Source organism: Anoplopoma fimbria, chromosome 22 (genome assembly GCF_027596085.1).
Source record: "Anoplopoma fimbria isolate UVic2021 breed Golden Eagle Sablefish chromosome 22, Afim_UVic_2022, whole genome shotgun sequence".
Classification (NCBI taxonomy): domain Eukaryota; kingdom Metazoa; phylum Chordata; class Actinopteri; order Perciformes; family Anoplopomatidae; genus Anoplopoma; species Anoplopoma fimbria.
This window is the reverse complement of record NC_072470.1, coordinates 1772848-1793326: the sequence shown is the minus strand read 5'-3', so window position 1 is coordinate 1793326 and position 20479 is coordinate 1772848. Positions and strand designations below refer to the sequence as shown.

Genomic DNA, 20479 nt, shown 5'->3' with positions numbered 1-20479 from the left:
TAAAAAGGTGCAAACATACAATTTTTTAAATGGACTTCCCCAATTATTTCTTTCCTCCTCTTTAATGTTTTATTGTAGTTTATAGAGTGAATCTGAGGCATTTTTCTGCTTTTTTGGTGAGAACAGAGACAAATAAATGCACCATTAATCACTAAAATGTACTGCATCTTCAGTGCAGAGCTGTGATGGGATTTCTGTCCGTATTTACAGCTCAAATATTCAGTTATCATCAACCTTAAATCACCTTTTTTCATATATTTTGTTGTGTTTTGTGCGCAGCTTAATCAGCCTTCAGCTGTGTGATGATCTCTCTCCCCTCTGACCTCATTAACTTAATCAGAGTCACCTGTTGGAATATTCTACCTGAAGGAAAGGTAGTTTGCATCCAACACATTATATTGAAGAAGACAACATGAATATCTTCTCCAGGTTATGTGAAACATCGTTTAGCTTCATGTGTAAACTTAACTGCGTCACAGGTTTTAATTAGGTTCATGTTTTAAACAAGTTATTTATGACTTTCTCTGATTTATTTTACTGAAACTTTCTGCTGAAAATCCTGCAAAATTCTTTCATTCTGGGTTGAAGGATGAAGCCGAAATTCAGCATCTGTTGTGGTGTCTGTGAAGGTAACAAGAGAAGGAAAATACATGTTTTACGGATCACTGTTTACTGTTTTTACAAACTATTTTAAAGGGTTTGGTGAGTTTCTTAGACTCGACTTCCTGTGTTGAAAATATGAGTTTCATTTAGGCCTCCGATCCTTCGTCGGCGTCCTTTGAGAGATGGGAGGAATTAAAATGCTTGTTTGTTACACGCGTGTGTAGATCTGCATGAAGGTGATGGTTGTTAAACGCAGGATGATGTAATGTCAGCTGCACAGCTTCAGACATCTGCAGGCTGTGCAGCATCGGAGGGGCGGAGTCAGCCTCCTGATTGGCCGGAGGGGGAACAGATCTTGACCCTGGGGACCGACACCACACCCATGTGTATGTTGTGTGTGTGTGTGTGTGTGTGTGTGTGTGTGTGTGTGTGTGTGTGTTAGGGTGTGTGTGGTTCAACATATGCTCGGTTGTGTTTCTGTTTCTTCTTCTTCTTCTCAGAACTGGTGAGTTTCTTTGTTTTTTATCCTCAAAATAACAATTTAAAGTCTTGTGTTGTTTCATTTGTGATGCTTTTTGTCATTGTGCAGCTATTTACTTCTGCTAGAGTCTTAAAAATAAATAAATAAAAGGTTGAAGAGACCAGAGAGGGATGTGTGGGGAGAGTAGAAACCGTTTGGTTAGAGGTGATTAAATCTGATTAAAACGAGCTTCATGCTCTGCAGCTCACAGATAAACACTCAAGTAGTTTCCTTCATAGAGTTCATAGTATGAGAAAAACTTAGCTCTTAAAGTTTTGCAAGAGAAAAACACGACTTAAAAAGCTTCACAGTGAAAGTTGAATGAACATAAACCCTCAATGTTTTAGCATTTTGATTGCCACATTCAAACTTTACAACAGCTAGTTTTTTACTTCACAGAAGGTTTTCGCTCATTTCTATGAAAAAGCATCTTGTAGACACTTAATAAATGTTTTTGCAGTTCTTTAAACAGTTATGAGAAAGTTGCATTATTTGCATGTGTTTGTTCATTCATCATTTTCAGAAGAGGATGCACACTGACGATGATGTGCCTACAGGGCCAACTACAACCTGGTTTCCTTCTCGTTTTCAATCATTTACCGAGATGGTGACGCGGGGTACGTGTACATGTACATCAATGTGACCATAAAATACTGTCTTGTTTGTTTTCTTATCGTGAAACGGATCACATGGTTTCATTTCATTTATCTGTTCGAGGCTCAAAGACGTCAAATCATCAAATATTTCACAAACAAAAATCATCTCACGACCCCTCGGGTTTATCTCGTGACCCTTAGGAGGGCTTGGGAAACATAACAGGTCACAGTTAAAACCAGAAGAAGTACTCACATCTTATAGTTAAGTAAAAGCAGAAAAATCACTAAAAGTATAAAAGTTTTGCTGTAAAATGAACTTCAAGTGTTGAAGTACCTATTGGTCCCTTTCAGAGAGTTATATTATTATATATATTAATATTATTACTGATGCTTTGACATCTTAATTTGAAAAAGAAACGACAAATAAATGTAGAAGTATAAATAAATACTACACATTAATGCTTCGATATCAATAATATGATGTGTCATTTACTGCGCTGTACTTGTCATACTTTAAGTACATTGTGCTGATAATACTTTTACTTGTAATGGAGTATTTTTACATTGTGGATGTTGTGTACTTTTACTCAAGTAAAGGATCATCATGCAGACGATCACAGTTTGAGATAAACCTGATCAACTTGGAATCAATGATTCTGTATTTAATAGTTTTACACACACACACACACACACACACACACACACACACACACACACACACACACACACACACACACACACACACTGTGCGTCAGTGTGTGTCAGCAGGGAGTGTCTTATCAGGCAGATGTCAGGAGAGGAGCATGGGTGTGACGCCTCCAGGGCCGACACGCTGATACGGCAGTGCCAAAGAGGGCACTTTTACTTTTATTTAATGCCACGTTCCTCCACATCTCCTCCACATAACTTTTATAAGACACTTTTAGTTACTTTTCTCACGAGTTGTTTGTATGACATGATGAAGTACTTTACGACTCATACTGGTACTACCTCTCTATGTTTGCCATGGTGAGAGAGAGCGCGAAAACACAGGACTTTCACCCAGAAAACCGCGGTTCATGTCCCGTGTGAAACCAAGCCAACGTTGACTTATTTTAAGCTGCTTTTGTTACTTAACTAACGCCGCTTAGCGTTACAAACAAATAAAATACTCTTCATAAGATATAGTTGTATGAAGATACTAGCTAGTAAAATATGAGATTGTAATTAAAGTGTAAAGTTTATATCAATATCTGCTGTTTTTACCGCATCCCTACTAAAACATTTATGTCAAAACAATATTATTGGAGAATCTATTGTACGTTTAGAGTTGCAGCTGTGTTTGTTTATTAACTGAATCATCACTTTATCTTCTATCATTTAACTAAATATGTGACTATAAACAGCTACAGCCTGGTCTCCGACTCCTGCTGCTCCTCCTCTTGAAGTAGTCAGTTTGGTGAAGAGGGGTAAGTTAACTTGACTTAACTTAACTAACGCCGCTTTTTTAACAGTTTGTTATCTTAAAGAAGCATCACTTTATCTTCTATCATTTAACTAAATGTCTTTTTATATGTGACTATAAACAGCTACAACCTGGTCTCTACTCTGGTCTCCTTCCTGCATCACTTATCCAGTTTGTTATCGACTCCTCCTCCTCTAAATGTCTTTTTTTTTTGAAGTAGTCAGTTTGGTGAAGAGGGGTAAGTTAACTTGACTTAACTTAACTAACGCCACTTAAAGTTACAAACGAGCGAGATTAAAAAAAAACCTCTTCATAAGATATAGTTGTATGAAAATGTGTTGCTGATTCTGTAAAATATTGAATTTAGTGTTTTTCCCCTTTAAAGGAGTATTTTTACTCTCAGGAGTAGTTGTAGTAAAAGATCAGATTGTAATTAAACTTTAAAGTTTATATTAATATTTGCTGTTTTTACTGCATCACTTATAAAACACTTTTTTTACAGTTTGTTATCTTAAAGAAGCATCACTTTATCTTCTATCATTTAACTAAATGTCTTTTTTTTATGTGACTATAAACAGCTACAACCTGGTCTCCTGCTCCTCCTCTTCCTCCGACCACTGAAGATTTCACTCATCGAGTGGGGACGGGTACGTCAACGTGTACATCAACGTGGCGATAAAAGTCTTGTTTGTTTTCTTATCGTGAAACAGTTGACGTGGGTTTCATTAAATTTAACTGTTCATCAATCATCCAATATTTCACAAACCAAAAGACAAAGATTGTGTTTATTTCTCATCTCACGACCCCTCTGGTTTATCTGGTGACCCTTTGGTTGGGAAGCATAACAGGTCACAGGTAAAACTACAAGAAGTACTCCCATCTTTTAGTTAAGGAGAAGTAGAAAAATCACTCTGTAAAAATAGACATAAAGCGTTAAAGTAAAAGTACTTATTGGTCCCTTTCAGATACTTTTATTGTTATATTTAACATATATTAATATTATTGCTGATTTTTGTATATCTATATTTAAAAAGTAAGGACAGATAAATGTGGAATTATAAAGAAATATTGCTGTATACCAATCACTGCCCTGTACTTTTCATACTTAAGTATATTCCCAGATAATTAAACAGGTTTCGTGACAGTTTTCTTGCTGTTGGATGTGAATAGAGATGTTATTATCTGTGTGTTTGTCCATGAAGTGCATCTGTTGCCTCGTCTCTGCACACAGCGAGGCTTTAAAATAGACTCAGGGTGTTTGAATACCATGCATGTTTGGATTCTGCTGCCACGTGAGCTTCATAATGGGAGTGATGGGCGTGCTGGTTCAGAACTGGAAATCTGAGTTAAAGATCTGAAGTTTTAATGCAAGAAAAGAGGCTCCATTTTAACCAATAATTACCTCAATATGAGATGTTAAAGATGTTTTATAAAATATGTTCAAGTTGTGTTCCAGAAAGCTGCACAGTGAATAAATTATAAATATTTTTTAAAGTTTAATTTATGTCTTTTACAGACATCGACCCGGCTTCTGCAGCTTTATATGGAGGTGAGAACTTACCTTTTTTTTTTAGTTATTGTAGGTTTGTCTTGTCTGTTAAACCTTTTTTATACCACGCTACATGAATGCAGCATATCATCTAAACAACAATCAGGGTTTGACTTTGATCCTGCAGGAAACTGACTTTTTTTTAAAAGACATTGTGATTTTCCTGTCTCTTCTTTAGTGATCATCTTCCTCCTGCTGCTCTGCATCGTTGTGGTGTTGTGGTGGTGTTTGAGACGTAAAGGCTCGTACGACACCAACGAGATGGACGACTATGAAAACGTCGAGATGAACGACCAAGAAGAGTCTGCAGGTTCTGATGTGGCGCTCCGGAGCAGGGAGCCGACCAAAGAGGACGTTTGAAGACAGGAAAAGCTGTCGAGTTGAGTTGAGATGTCGAGGATTATTAAGAGCTTTTTTTACACCGAGGAGGTTTTTCCAAAGTAGCCAATTCCCCAAAACTGCAGGAAGCAACTTTGCACATTGCTGCCCTCAAACGTGTGCAAGACAAAAAAAATTTAAGAGTGAATTTTCTTACTAAACTGATTTCTAATGATGATTATTCACATTGTTTTTTGTTATGTGACTATTTGTCATGAGAAGGCTAAAAAAACACTCTGGTTTTAAATCAAAAGCAGAATTTAATTTGGAGAAATTGAGAATCTGCAGCAGATTTCTGATTGATTCTTCCAAGATGGTGTGAAAACTCAGGAAAACATACAAAATGCACCTTTTAAATTTAGTCACTTTGAGGAAAAAAGTCAACTTTTTCCAGAATAACAACCATAAATGTAAATGTTTAAGTCATATCTTTTGCCTCAAATATTCCTCGCTGATTTATTATTTTTCTCGTGTGCAGAATCAAATGTTAAAAACTGACAGCAGAACAAAATACTGACGCCGGAAAACATTTACTGACCAAGCTGATGTTTTTTATGCATTTTTTTTATTATCAGAGCAACTTTTTTACGATTTTTAATAAATTGAAAAAAATATATAAAACAAAAGGTCAGAAACACCAGAGAGAGATAAAGAAAGGAAGAAAATCAATACTTTGTTGCAATAATTGATTGTTTTTTACAGCTAATAATTGGATTTAACTGTTTCTAATCTATGTTGAGTTATTAAAACATATTTTACTTGTTGTTCATAAGCATAAAGTTGAGCCATTTATTCTGGTGTGATTTTATCATAAGGAAGTTAAACTCCATCTCGTGATCAAGAAGAAGTACTGCACTCGTTATAAAATGTGATATTTCTTTATGCATTTGAAGTTTTCATTTGGGGAAGAAAATTGTCAATAAAACAGAAAGACATTTAACACATTTCCAACATACATAAAACATATACAATACACTTTAAAATAATCTATTTTGTATTTATAGATGAGATACAACTATAAATTAGACACACAAGTTAATTATTATTTAACATATATTTTACCAGATGAAACCCACTGAGGGAAAAAAAAAAAGTAATATTAGATCCTTTGCTTGTAAAAAATTAAATAAATACATCAATTATTCATAAATATAAAGGTACACCACACAGTGTTGATGAAAATGTTCACTGTTACAAGACTAGTGTACTCTTGAAAGTACTCTGTACATCCCCTTTATTTATTATATTATTTTAATTTATATATATTTTTTTATTTTTCTCTTTTTTATTTTTCTTTATTTTTTTCGAAATTATTATTATTATTTTTTTATTATTAAATAGAGTAAGTAATATATTGGTGGCGGTAATGCCATTTTTCTTCTGAAAGACACTTATCAAACCAAATTTTGACATTTCAGCTGAAGCAGCATTTTTAGAATAACAAAAAATTGTTGTTCAACTTACACTCGAGCTGTTTTTGTGTCTTGAAATACCAAACAGCAGACCATTATCTCCTAACCAGTCTAATTGAGTGATGTGATCATTTTGTTGTGTTTTATAGATACCATCATGTTGATTAAAACAAACATCAATAACGAACAGAAATATGTCAAGATCAGCGAACCAAGCTTGGAGGAATTTTTAAATGCTGGTAAGTCATCATGCATATGCTGTCGTAAAAACAAAAGGAAAGGGGATGTGTCAGGGAAATTATAAATATTTATTATAGGACTGTACCCAACTCGGATTTGGCTGTTTTAATACAAATATGTTTGCTTAAATTGTACTCTGTGTGGATCCTCTAAAAGTGCAATTTTAATACACATTTTTCAGAGTTTAAAGTAATTGTTTTATTCATACAAATACACCAGGTCTTTCAAGAACAATGTTTTTCTTCAATCTCTTAAACTGAAAGTGGGGTTTAATTGTTGCCCAAAAATGGGAGGTACACTTGCATCTCAAAACGTTAAGATAATGAAGAATGTATATTGTTATTGCTTTTTTCCCCTGCAAACATTTAGAGTTTTACTGGGTAAACTGTGTTCGCTGGACATAGTAAATGCAAAACACTTAAAAGTTATTATGTTAAGTTTATTTTATTTTTAAAAAGTGACTCTTTAAGTGTTAAATTGACCAATTTTACTATGTACTCATGCATTTATATAAAAGCAGGATTTTTACTTTTAACTAATAATTATCTTCATTACTGATTAATCTGATGATTATTTATCCATCAATAGAGAGAAACATTAGGGAACATTAATACTAAAGCATAAACATTCTTCACATTTCAGCTTTACTTTTACACACTGTTACTTTTACACACAATTTATAAGAAAACATCATATTCTAAGATTTCCTCACATGTTTTGTGGAAAGGTTTTCATTTGTAAAGTGCTTAAAGCTGCCAGATGAGTCCTGAAGAGGCTGAGGATAAAGTTTGATTGTCCTCCCATCTGTCTCCGCTGCTGCCAGACTTCTATATTAAAGGATGGATGACTCCAGTGTGTGTGTGGTCCTGATGCTGTCACGCTCAGCACTCGAACCCCCGATGCCAGACCGCTCCTCTGGGCCTCCGGTGACGGTTCGGATACGAAGGTCCTGCCAATGTGTCTGGATTTCATTTAAAGGTTTGAGTCATTCTGGACTTCTGGTAATTCAAGCAGGAGAAAACTGTTTAGTGTCAAACTTTGAGCCAGAAAACACTTTTACTTTTTCAAACACAGCATTTTAACCACATTTGTTTTATTTGTTTTTCTTAAAAGTACAGAAGTATTAGAAAAACTAAGTTATAAAAGTTATCGTACTCATCTAACAAAGTCAGTGAACTTCATCATTGTATCATTATTAATGATGTATTAATATGTAAGTAGTACTTAAGTTAAAGGTGAAGTTATTTTAACTACTTCATATACTTATTGTTGTTTAATCTGTAGCAATGGATTATTTACATTTTTTATGTAAAATCTTAATTTGAAAAGTAACTACAGCTCTTATATAAATTCATTAGTGCTAAATGTATATTTCTCTCTGGAACGTAGTGAAGTAGAAGTTCAAAATAGCATTAAATACTCAAGTTTTGGACCTGGGTGTATTATTTTCATCATATTTCTGCTGCTGTCTGCCTCTTATTTTACCTTTTTTATTCCAGCTTTTCTGGCTCCTATGTTAATAAGATTAAATAAATGTGGAACAGAAAACTTGAAGACATAAATTCAAGAAAACAACACCACTCCAGTGTGTGGAAACTGGTCTGACTGCAATACCAGCAGCGTCCTGCAGGTGGTGCTGTTGAACCAAAATGGAGCAATAACAGCCACAATAACAAGATCAATACCAATCAATAGGGGATATTGGAGTGTAACTATACATCTGAAAAGTAATTTGACCTTTGGTGTCATTTAGCCGTTCTTTGTTAGAGGAACACACTCATGTTACTTCATTAAACATTTAAACACTCATTCAGTGGCAGAGTCAACGTCTCTGTGTGTTTATCGGCTCATAAAACCTGTAATTAAAAACCGTGTGATGCTTGTTAATGAAAACTAATCTCACGCAAACACACAAACAGAAAATAATTAACTATTAAGGAGACGAAACAGTGAAGAGCTAATCAGCTTAGCCTGCTGACAATGAATAAAGTGTACATTTATTTAAATGTTTTTATTTAAAATATCTTAAATTCAGCAATCCTCTGACATATAAAGGCAAATATCTTAATATTTGTTTTAATAAGAAATAATGTAAGTTTGATTTATGTGTCATCATAAAATCAAGCTTAAAGGTATTGTTCCCTGAATTAATAACAATAAATCCATTACTTTCTTATGAGATATTTTGAACTTTCTTTTAAAAATACAGCATTTTTTCAATCCACTTAAAAACTTCAAACTATTTTAAAAGTTTAGTAACATTTGTTTTGGCTATTTTATACTCAACAGAAGTAAAAATATTGATGTAAAATATGTATGAATTGCAGTACCTTGGGTAGTACTTGAGTGAATGTACTAATTGCAGCTGCTGAAGTGCAGATGTTTGTTTTACCTAAACCTCACAGCTGACTCATGTGATGGTCGATTAACTCTGCGTGTCTCGTTTTTTGGAAGTCGAGCAGGTGAGGACATAAAAACCAGAATAAGTTCAAAGGGAAGGTTTGTCCTTCGTCAGGTTTTTTTTTACTTTCCCCTCTTCATCACAGCCATAACTGCGTCCATTAAAGCCCAAACCGTCGGGGGAACCGAGGGGCCTCCGCCAAGGTGGGAAATTTCATCTGTGACTCACATCCTCGCTCGGTTGTCAAATCAATTTGAGTAACCAGCGCTGCGGCGGGCCAAGGAAAGAATGAGCCCCAAATTGTTTTGAGGGAAGAAATCAAAGATGTAAAATACACTGTGAATTTCCCCCGAGAGACGGAGCTGGAGGGCTTTTGGCGGAGTCCAGTTTCCCACCCGGCAGTCCCACAAGATCATTACTGGAATATGAAAAAATGTCCATTTTAACGAGTGATTTATTTAACCTGGTATTGAGACTAAAAGGACGACTCGAGCTTGGCTGCAGGTTCTGCTCATTTCCTGCAGCCTCCTCCTGGTTTTCCATCACCTTTGTGCACATTTCTGTCACTTTAAAGAAACGTTCCCTCGTTCTCTAATGCCAAAATGAAAATATATAGTTTCATGGTCGTATTTATGACTTAAATGTTGATGTAATCTCTGCTAATTTGAAGCTACTACAAGGAACTTTAATGTGTTGGTTCTGGCGGACCCTGTGGACAAAAGTGGTACTGCTCACATGCACCAGAGTCCCTTTAGACTACAGCACAGTCTGGTTTTGTCAGCAGGATTAGGGAGAAACTACAAGGTGGATTTTAATGCAACTTGGTGGAAGAATGAAGCTTGAGCCAAGGAAGAACCCACATGATTTTTGAGCCGATCTGAATCACGGGTTTTGTAAACTTTCACTAACATTGTGAGTTTGTGCATTTGGCCTTGAGGTCTGCGCTCAAAGTCAAACACAACTGTTGTTTGTTCTTGTGAAAAAGAGAGACTGGGCTCTTTGGTTGCCCATGCTCCACTTTTGATTTGTCATCGACTGGTTTCCCAAACACAAAGATGTAAATGTCAGCTTTCTGATTAGTAAATAAAACACAATTTTAACCTGAGAAGCTGTGTAAACAGCCACAGCCAATGAGAGGCCATGAAGGCAGAAATGGAGGAAAATATAGATGTTTAAAAGCTGCAAAATAATTATGCACATGAGGGACTTCATTTAGCAAAATGTGGGCATCATTGTCTTTTGAAGTTCTTCCTGGAAAAACCTGGAAAAGTGTCGACCAGTTTAAAAAAAACAAGGAAATTATTTGAAAACAGAGAAGAGGTTTTATTTTGAAGGGGTGACTGAGTTCATGGGAATCCGCCATCACATCGCTCACAAGTGTGTGTGTTCGTCCAAAACACAGACACACAATTTACACAGTCATTCGCCACAAGTCGTGTGTGTGTGTGTGTGTGTGTGTGTGTGTGTGTGTGTGTGTGTGTGTGTGTGTGTGTGTGTGTGTGTGTGTGTGTGTGTGTGTGTGTGTGTGTGTGTGTGTGTGTGTGTGTGTGTGTGTAGGGAAGTGGTAACGCTAATCAACCCCAGATGAGCAAAGAGGCCAGACGAGTCGAGTCACTGTGTGTGTGTGTGTGTGTGTGTGTGTGTGTGTGTGTGTGTGTGTGTGTGTGTGTGTGTGTGTGTGTGTGTGTGTGTGTGTGTGTGTGTGTGTGTGTGTGTGTGTGTGTGTAGCAGTAATCACAGTCTGGGGCTGGCGGGGTCCAACTTGAGTGCCGGTCCCCCAAAACCCAGGGGCCAACACACACACATACACAAACACACACACACACACACACACACACACACACACACACACACACACACACACACACACACACACACACACTGTGGGGACACAGTGAAGTCAGCGTCTGTGGGGACAGAGATGGCCGAATTTGCGTGTGAATGGAGCTCACCGTGTGTGTGTGTGTGTGTGTGTGTGTGTGTTTATTTGACACATAGAGTTACTTGCATAAAGTGATGTACTTGTATGATATGATGAAGTACTTTACTCCCCAGTACACAAAGTATTTAAAACTTAAATGCTCTTTTAGTTACTAATATTTATAACAAAGGAGTCATCCTGCATACTGAGTATTTTCTACATGTTTTACTTTAAGTACTTTTTGCTTATAGTATTTCTTAATACTTAAGTAACATTTTGAATTTGTGCCATCGCCTTCTACTTGTAATGGAGTATTTCTAAATTTAAGATGGTACTTTTGCTCAATGTAAAGGAGTACTTCTTCCAATACTTGTGTCAATAAGTATATTATCTCATGTGCTTTTTTTTTGTCACATTACACTTCTATTTACTTGACTTTTATAGTTATTTTATACATATAAAAACATGTGATATTATAAAGATATTTTAAATTGACAAATATGTGAAGTTCATGGCACAAATGAATCAGGATAAAAAACTATTGTACATATTTTTTAGGAGGTATTACCACCTCTCATTTTCAAAAAAGAACCCAACAGGAATAAAGATATTAAGCACCAAAAAAATAGATTCTGTCACGTTGGAAGTGTCAGAGCAACGGTAAATCATTCCTCTTAACTGTGAGCCACCACAACAACATCTCTCACATTCAGATTTGAGGTCCCAAACTATAAAAGCAGACGTGGCTGAAGGACCAGCTTTTGGTTCCTTTTAAATTGGATTAAAACCTTATTATGTTCCTTTTTATTTCCTCTCCAGTCAAACTCCTTCATTCCATCACGTACCAACAAAACCACGCAAGCGTTGGTTTTCATGTTGGCCCAAGAGTGAGTCATCAAAAAATAAAAACACTTCCCAGAATGCTCGGTTAGTCACATAGCAGGATGATGGATTGAAGGCTCTGCCAAACAAATAACCTGAAAACAAGTCTGTGTTTTCAAACCGAGAGACAAGGTTTTTATTTAAACTCCTATTTATCCAACGATCTCTCAACAATGACTTCAGAACATGTCATCATCTGGGAGCTGCCCAGTTTACGACCACAGCTGCACTGGGCTAATTGGGAGTTAAGTGTGCGACTGTTAACGCTGCTTCACTTAAAGGGTAATTTCACCAATAACGCATCATCTGCCTCTCGTGTAAAGGAATCATCTTCATCTTTAACATTAGCATAACTAGAAAGTCGTTTAACAACACTTTGAAATTCTTCTGAGAGTGTTCTCAGCATCCTAAAAACACATGTTATCATCAGTTGCATTTACCTACATTGATGTTATCTCACTTTTACTGATTTATATTTCAGGAAAATGTTGTTTATCTTTTTTTTAGCCATATTCTACTTTATTTAATACTGTCTGTCAGTGAAAGTTTTGCAGATTGTTTGAAATAAAAACTGAATGCATTTTGACATATTTGACGTGGCAAATTAGTATTAAAAAAACATCTTTCTTTTTCTTTTATTTCACTACTCTGACCATCATATTTCTATGTTGTTCTCTACAGACTACTACTATTTCTCTGAAAGATTTCATTTGAATTGAAAGCAGCCTTTCTTGTGTTCAGCCAGCTTGTTGCTGTGATCACATTGATTGATTAGGCTGATTGAAACCACCTGAGTGAGTGTTTTCTTTGTGCTGATTGCTCCACAAAGACCGAAGACGTGAGATGGATATGTTTCATAATCCAGTGTTTGGATCTTTTGTTTCTTTTTGTTTCGGCCCAGCTTGTGACCTTTTCTCTCTGGCTTCAGGCAACCTTTAGAGTTACTCCCATGCAACGCTGAGCTCTGATATTGATGAGCAGTGAAGTGTGTGGGATGTTTGATATCCCAGGAATGAAGTGGGAGAAGAGAATCCATCATATTCCTCGTAAATTTTTTATTTTTGCTGGCTGAAGAACAGAAGCTCAGTGGCGAAGTTAATCTCTGAGGCGTCAGAGTGAAAGATAAACCTCTGCAGGTCTGATTGTTGTTCTCTTTTATGTCTCGTTACGTGTTTCTAGGTTTATATTTTGGATTATTAAGAAGTACAATGTAGACATGTAGTGAAGAAAAAAGGACTAAATTTATTTCTGAGATGTAGTGGATTTAACGCAACAATGTAACGCAACAATGTAACGCAACAATGTAACGCAACAATGTAACGCAACAAGGCAACGTAACAATGTAACGCAACAATGTAACGTAACAAGGCAACGTAACAATGTAACGTAACAATGTAACGTAACAATGTAACGCAACAACGTAACAATGTAACGCAACAACGTAACGCAACAATGTAACGCAACAACGTAACGCAACAACGCAACGCAATAATGTAACGCAACAATGTAACGCAACAATGTAACGCAACAATGTAACGCAATAATGTAACGTAACAATGTAACGCAACAAGGCAACGTAACAATGTAACGCAACAATGTAACGCAACAATGTAACGCAACAATGTAACGCAACAATGTAACGCAACAATGTAACGCAACAACGTAACGCAACAACGTAACGCAACAATGTAACGCAACAATGTAACGCAACAATGTAACGCAACAATGTAACGCAACAATGTAACGCAACAATGTAACGCAACAAGGCAACGTAACAAGGCAACGTAAAGTAACAACGTAAAATACAAACGTACCCTAACAACATGCCGTAATGTATCAAAGTACCCTCACATGAAAACGAACCGTAACGTAACAACTTACAGAAAACGTAGCGACGTAACCTAACAACATAAATATATAGCAACCACCCAGAGCGGACTTTCTTATGCAGCGTTATGTAACAATTCATGATTTACATCTAATTTACATGTAACTTTGAATTAACGTTGCTCAATTGACTGAATACTAAACATACGGCGTAGCCGTTTGCAGACAAACTGATCAAACTGCCTTCAACACTGGACTTTCTATATCAAATATTGATATTTTAGGATGATTTGCATTGCTTTGTGTTGATGATTTGCATGCAAACAAGATCAAAGGTACATCCGACTTCATGTGCAGCTTACAGCCTGATAACTCTTCCCCCAAACAAATTGCTAACAAGCTGGTTTTTGCGCCACAAGATCTGGTTTAACGAGCGGTTAATGTTCAGCTGTGTGAGTGTGCCGTATAAATAGGACCAGAGGTTTTCAGAGGCTGCCGGGTTAAAGTACAGGGTTGGAGGCTGTTAGGTCAGAGGTCCAGACGGTTTCATGAGCGGGAAACGACTGGCAGGACAACAGTGGAGCTGTCGTCGTCTTCGTGGGAGGGCCGACACACAACTTCTCTTTATTTAGTCTGGAACAAGCAAACAACTCTGTTCACTTTTTCCTCACAGGTTGCATTAAATTGAGGCTCATTCTCTGACGGAGAACGCAGAGATTGTTTCTTTTGAAAGAAATCTGTTAGAGAATGAGTTTAACTTTGTTTGTGGAAAAATGCAAAAATGTTAAAACCACTTTTTTAAATAACCAGTTGGCAATATATAATACATTTAAATGTTTCTTCATTTCAGCCGATAATAGGAAGTCAACTTTGCCATCAGTTGCAATGCATCGAGTAGATTTTACTGTTATATTAAATGCTGTATCGTCTTTTTTAATGCATGTTAAATCAATAAATGTAGTTTTATTTATATAGCACCTTTAAAACTGAGTAAAGCAATTCAAAAAGCTCAAAGGGGCACAAAAGTTATTACAATTCATTGTGAAGGGAGCATGAAATATGTTGATGTGGAAGTGACCACAGCGTGAACTCAATGTAAAGCAAACTAGTGTATACGTCGTTAGTCAGAGCCTTTTGATAAAGTCAAACTTTATTCAAACAAAGAAACAAGTCGGAGTGACGTTTTTGATGCAATATGACAATATGTCTATTTTAATACCTGATCTTCGAGATGTTATTTACATTACCAGTTATTTTATACAACAGGTGTGTCTTTAAAGGTGACATGACCTGTTTATCACATATTTAGCTGTCAACTTCTGCAGCCTTGTCCAGTAAACGATGACTAATCTAAATCTCCTTAGAACATGAGCTCAGCGTGACTCATCGGCTACGGTAAAAAGACAAAGGACGGTAAAAGAGAGACGAATCAGACGCCATTGTTAAAGTTCTACCCTGATTTAAAAACGGAAAACAGACGTCTTATTGGGGTCAAAGAAAGGGGAATAATGTGATTTAATTCATAGATGACAGAAACATTCTGAATTGTTTGGTTTTGATTCAGACTTGATTATTTTGTAATCTGAACACAAAAGTTCGACTGTTTACCTCCAGATCGCTCTGACAAAAATTGAACAAATATCGGATTTTTTTGACCATGATGATTAAAATCCACGCTGTAGAGTCACTTTGAAACATTTGCAGCAGCAGCCTCCAAACATGCTAGAAGCATCTTATAAAAAACAATAAAACCACAGTAAATAAACTGTAAAAGCACAATAAACACAAGCCACAAGATGCTGGAAGATACAGACACAACGTGCAAACAGCAGCCTCATAAAGGTGTGAGAAGCATTATTTAATGGGCAAATTAATCTGCTGTAAATACAGGAAATGAGAGTCTGATTCCCTAATTGCTCAGTTTGAAGGTCAAACCGGAGCAGGAAAAAGTTACATTCCTTATTCTGGGAGTGATTAAGTCTGTAAAAATGTACAAAACTAAAATAAAACAAGGAACAAAACCATTTAAATAGGTCCTTTTCCAAAAGACGAGGGAGCTGTTTTCATTAAAGAAAAGTGCTGTGATTGTTGGGTGAAAACCGCATGGCTCCAATTTAAGTGACTTTCTCAGTTTGAAGGTTGAGATTTCGTCTTTGGGGTTTAGAAAGTTGTGCTAATGAAGCTCTTTTTAGCTTCTATTGGAGCAACAAACACTCCCCTCGGGCCAAAAATAAGACGGACATTTTTGAAGATGCGGGAAATCGTTGAGAAACAGTTCAACGATACTGTGCCTCTACTTAACATTTTACTTTTGACAACACGTGGTGCCAAATTGAGGTCTAATGGTCTAATAAACTCACCACAAACAAAGCATCACTGCCTTATTTAGGATGGCTCTTCAACTGGAAGTGTGGTGCATCCATTTCTGATAGAGGCTTCATTGAAAGAGGCAGTTTTGGTTTTAAAAAAACACTTGAAAACCAGCCAATCTTCTGAATTCCAGCACTTTTTAATCCCTCAGTACCGCAGTTTGATACAAACCAACCAACCGCTCTCTCCCGGTCCGAAACTCACCAACATCTGCCACTGATTCTGCCAGAACACGCCTGTCCCGGATGCCACTATTAACCAGAGCTGCAGCCGGCTGTGCTCACCACTAACCAGGGCTGAAGGATGAGCCGCAGGTCCGAGTCCTTCCAGACCTGGAGGACCTGGCAGTGGAAAATAACATGCCAGCAGCGGGCCTGTAATTTTGAGTGGCTGCAACCTTTAATCATATCTTGATCTACATCCTTCATCCCTGCAGTCTGTCGGTGGCCCGGTGCTAATTTGAGACCTGAAGGTTTCGATCTGATCTCCGTCCCGTGTTCGGTGCCGTTTCATATTTTGGAGACGAGGACGAACAGACGGAAATATTTCTTGCCAGACGTCTGTGAAACCAGAAGACAGTGGCCTTTTTCTTTTTACGAGTGCAGATCTGAGAGGTTCTGAAGAAAATGTCTGAGGAAGCAGCTGACAAACCCTCCGAGATCATTAATCTGCTGCTCTATCAAAAATACTAAGTCAACTTTATTGTATAAAATATTATTATTTAAGAACCAAAAGAACACAAAAGTAGTTGGACTTCCTTTAACTGGAAAGAATTACGCTGATGCTTTATTTTATGGGTAAAAACGTTCCAATAACTTTCCTACTTTGTAATTTGGTGCTAAATACATACAGAAACCTCCAATGAATTAATCACAGCTGAACACGCAGGAATGAAAAGTTTGTCGACGATTCAACACATATGAGGAGTTAAGTTTCCAATAATAAAAAGGATAATATTTACGCTGGTTTAAACTGAGCTGTGGCTGTTTCTCTTTGCTCTCCTCAGACATGTATTGTTGACCTTTGACCTCCTCTCTTTTGGGTTAAGACAAGCAGGAAGTGAATGTCATGTTGCTTTTTTAAAAACAGAAAGAAAACATTCTTATAAAACTGAGATGGTGAAGAAACTCTCACATTATCTGTAGCAGTTGTTTTTGCAAAGTTCTTGCACAAATTAAAGTCTTTTCAGATGAAAACTTGCATGAATTTGTATGATTTTTAAGAACCAAAATGTTGTTTATAAAGTCATAGAAAGTCCAATTTATTTAGATTTACACTCATTACTGTGAAATGTTATTATGCACGTTACGTTTATTAGATTTATTTATAGCAATTGCGTGCAAAGAAAACTACATTTAAAAAAAGTCTTCATTAAAGAATAAACTTCATGCTGTAAAGTTCATGAAGCCCTCCTCTTCTTACTGAATGAATGCACGTAGATGCAAACCCTACATTCATGCAGCATGTACAAATGAAGATTAAAAAAACATGGCGGCCCAGAGAGTTCACGAGTTGTCGTCAGAGTTTGGGAGCGTGTTTACTGCTGCGTAAATGCCACCTCCGCATGTCGCAGTTAAATGCTGCAGCGGCCTGCGGCGGCACAGTGGAGAGACGCCGCAGCTCTTCAGAAAGTTTTTGGTTGCTGCCAAATACATAAACTTGTCGGAGTTAGTATGGAGTCGTGGCGGGCTAATGATGAGGAACAACGGCTGCTGGCTTCATAACACCCTCTGTGAATGCTACAGTAAAATATATATATTTTTAATTGCCCGCTATAAATCTTTTTGTGGATGTCTCAATTAAGAACACCAGCTCGGCTCCATTAAGATCTCCAGATCACAGAGCCATTAAATTCAAGCTTCGCAGGCACAAATCAACCTGTCGTCCTCCTCGCAATCGTACAGCAGACAAAGAAAAAGCTGCTTTAAAAAGCGTCTCGTCAAGAAAGTATTAAAAAAAGAGTGTGTTTTAAACAAAGGTTGCATCTTAAAAAGGCCAGAGGGTGGCATATCGCAGATAGCTGTTGTGTTTTGCGTGGTGCCATGGCAACATGGCGGCCAAGACTTCCCCGCTGCCAGCCAGCCGGGAACAGTTTGATATGCAAAGCAATCCCGAAACGAGAAGTACATTTTAATTACAGGGGACAATAAAAAAGGCTTTATGTACGATGGTTTATAGAATTGTGTCAGATCAGTCCGCAGGTACTAAATATAAAATTGCTGCTTTATAAGATCCAAACTAACTTTCACACTCAATCATGAGGCTGCAAACCTTCTGCAACTCTGAATCAATGTATCATTGTTTGTCTTCAACTTTCAGTTTATTCACAAAAAACACACACAGAAAATAGTTTTGTAGCTGAACTCCATCGTTTATAATAGCTGCTGCTTTGTCCTTTTAACTGTTGCGCATTTTAGATAATATTTGCTTCTTAAATTCTAGATGATTCCTGATCATTTTGTATATAAATACCAACATGCAAAGCTGCGTTTGCAACCAGCAAAGTGCAAAACAAACATCCTCAAAGGTTACAAAAATATCTCTTAAATCATTTCTTAGTTATATGACGTCTTTTCCTTTATGTATAAAGTGCATGCAGCTTGTGTGACAGTACATTTGCAGCTTGTTGCACACATTATTTAATGTGATTTTGATGAAACTTTGCATTTTTAACTACGCTTAAGATGACCCTACAATGTTTGCAGCACAGAATCTTAGTCGACTCACACTTACTACATTTTTAAATTTGCACTAATTGGCCAAAGAAGGCTCTCCAGCTTCTATTTGCATGGTTTGTTTATTTGTAACTAGTTTAAAAGGAGTGTCGATCATTTTACCTGCAGAAGTCGTGGCTGCAGCTTTTTAATTTCTCCTTTTTTTGTGGGAAATAATGAACATGAGCTGGAGTTTCTCTCCATTGTGCCGCTGCAGCACAGAGAAAGCCTGAAGCTCTTTGTCTGAACTCTATAAAACAAATAAAAACCCAGCTTCTCGTCATTATTTCCATGCAGAGGAATCCTGATTCGTGACGGTTCATATTTACAACTGAGATTTTGGAAGTCTGCAGAGCATTACACAACATGACGAGGAGTGAAAAATTCCCAGTTTACTTTATAATCCTCAGATGTTTGATGACAAATATTGGGCCCGAACCAATGCAGCCACTGACCTTTGAAGCTTTTCATTTTTCACTGAAGCTGGATTGAATTTGTGTGATTTTCGGTTTTGTAAATGTGTTTCCCTGGCATGCTGGAGCAAGTTGCTCACCAAAAACAAAAACACCATAATATGTCACGCTGACCTTTGCTGCATTGAATACAATGTACAATCCAGGAATCCTTTAAATTCATTCACCTCAGTCTGACAGAGCGTAGGAGGACACGGTGACTGACTGCCAAACGGCCCAAACATTGGGTAAATATGTACAAAGACTTTGGCTGTTTAATGGCGTAATATATGCAACTTTTGCCAGAACAGTGTGACGTAACATGGGGGGAAAAAACAACCTTCACCTGGAGATAAACACCCAGATAGAGTGAAGCTTTGTGCAGCCAAATCATGTGTTGGGGAAATGTCCCTCGAGATGTGTCCTGATTCAGGGTCAGTGTCCTCAGGGTCTGGGATCATCTGGAGGACATGGGGGTCAGGCTGAACGTTCGAGATGTGTCCTCCAAATACATTCAAGTCCTAGTTTGAGGTACTTTTATGCAACTTTATAATACTACTCCTCAACAATTCGGAGGCAAATATTGTACTTTCTACTCCACCGGATTGAGAGCTTCTCATTGTAATATTTGTTAATGTAGTTTTATTATTAATACAGTATTACTTGTTTTCTTTTTTAAATAATAATATTTATTATTATGATCAAGTTTGTTTATTTTTATAATAATAATAATAATAGAGAGCCATGCTGTATAAAAGTATTCATTAAATTAGTTGAATTTATTGTAGTATTTGTTAATATAGTATTATAATTACAACTCTACAGTACTTATTATTATTATTATTAGTATTATTATTATTATTATTATTATTATATATATTGTGTTATTATTATAATATATTTTTTATTATTATTATCATCATCGGTAATTTGATTTTTTTATTGACATTATAATAATAATTATTATTATTATTATAATCATCACAATAATAGTGAACCATGTTGAATAAAAACATTAATCCAATTAGTTGAATTAATTGTAATATTTTAAAAATATATAATTTTATTATTATTACACAACAGTACTTATTATTATTAGTATTATTGGTATTATTATGGTTATTATGATTATTATGATTATTAATCATTTCTTTATTTTTATTAACATTA

The 20479-nt window shown here is 36.5% G+C and overlaps 1 protein-coding gene across 5 annotated transcripts; it reads left to right on the top strand.

Annotated features, from left to right (window-relative positions):
- The first annotated feature begins 541 nt into the window (after nt 1-541).
- On the top strand, nt 542-8840 carry LOC129111903 (uncharacterized). Of its 5 annotated transcripts, XR_008532352.1 has the most exons (9): nt 1004-1108; nt 1647-1740; nt 3105-3167; nt 3742-3810; nt 4680-4712; nt 4891-5091; nt 6652-6741; nt 7566-7720; nt 8242-8840. XR_008532352.1 is itself a non-coding variant. In XM_054624058.1 (7 exons), the coding sequence occupies exons 2-7, from the start codon at nt 1653-1655 to the stop codon at nt 5070-5072; spliced, it is 429 nt and encodes a 142-aa protein (XP_054480033.1). In that variant the 5' UTR covers nt 1009-1108; nt 1647-1652; the 3' UTR covers nt 5073-6645. The 5 variants fall into 5 exon arrangements, 3 of the variants coding, with proteins under 3 accessions (XP_054480031.1, XP_054480033.1, XP_054480030.1); XR_008532351.1 differs by lacking the exon at nt 8242-8840 and having other exon boundaries at nt 1009-1108; nt 7566-8198; XM_054624058.1 differs by lacking the exons at nt 6652-6741; nt 7566-7720; nt 8242-8840 and adding an exon at nt 3288-3302 and having other exon boundaries at nt 1009-1108; nt 3763-3810; nt 4891-6645.
- Nucleotides 8841-20479: the final 11639 nt, after the last annotated feature.

Coding starts and splice junctions, on each gene's coding strand:
- LOC129111903 (XM_054624056.1), top strand. CDS start 1,653: ATGCACACTGACGATGATGTGCCTACAGGGCCAACTACAACCTGGTTT. Junction 1,741..3,104: donor TACCGAGATGGTGACGCGGG/GTACGTGTACAT, acceptor GACTATAAACAG/CTACAGCCTGGTCTCCGACT. Junction 3,811..4,679: donor CACTCATCGAGTGGGGACGG/GTACGTCAACGT, acceptor TGTCTTTTACAG/ACATCGACCCGGCTTCTGCA.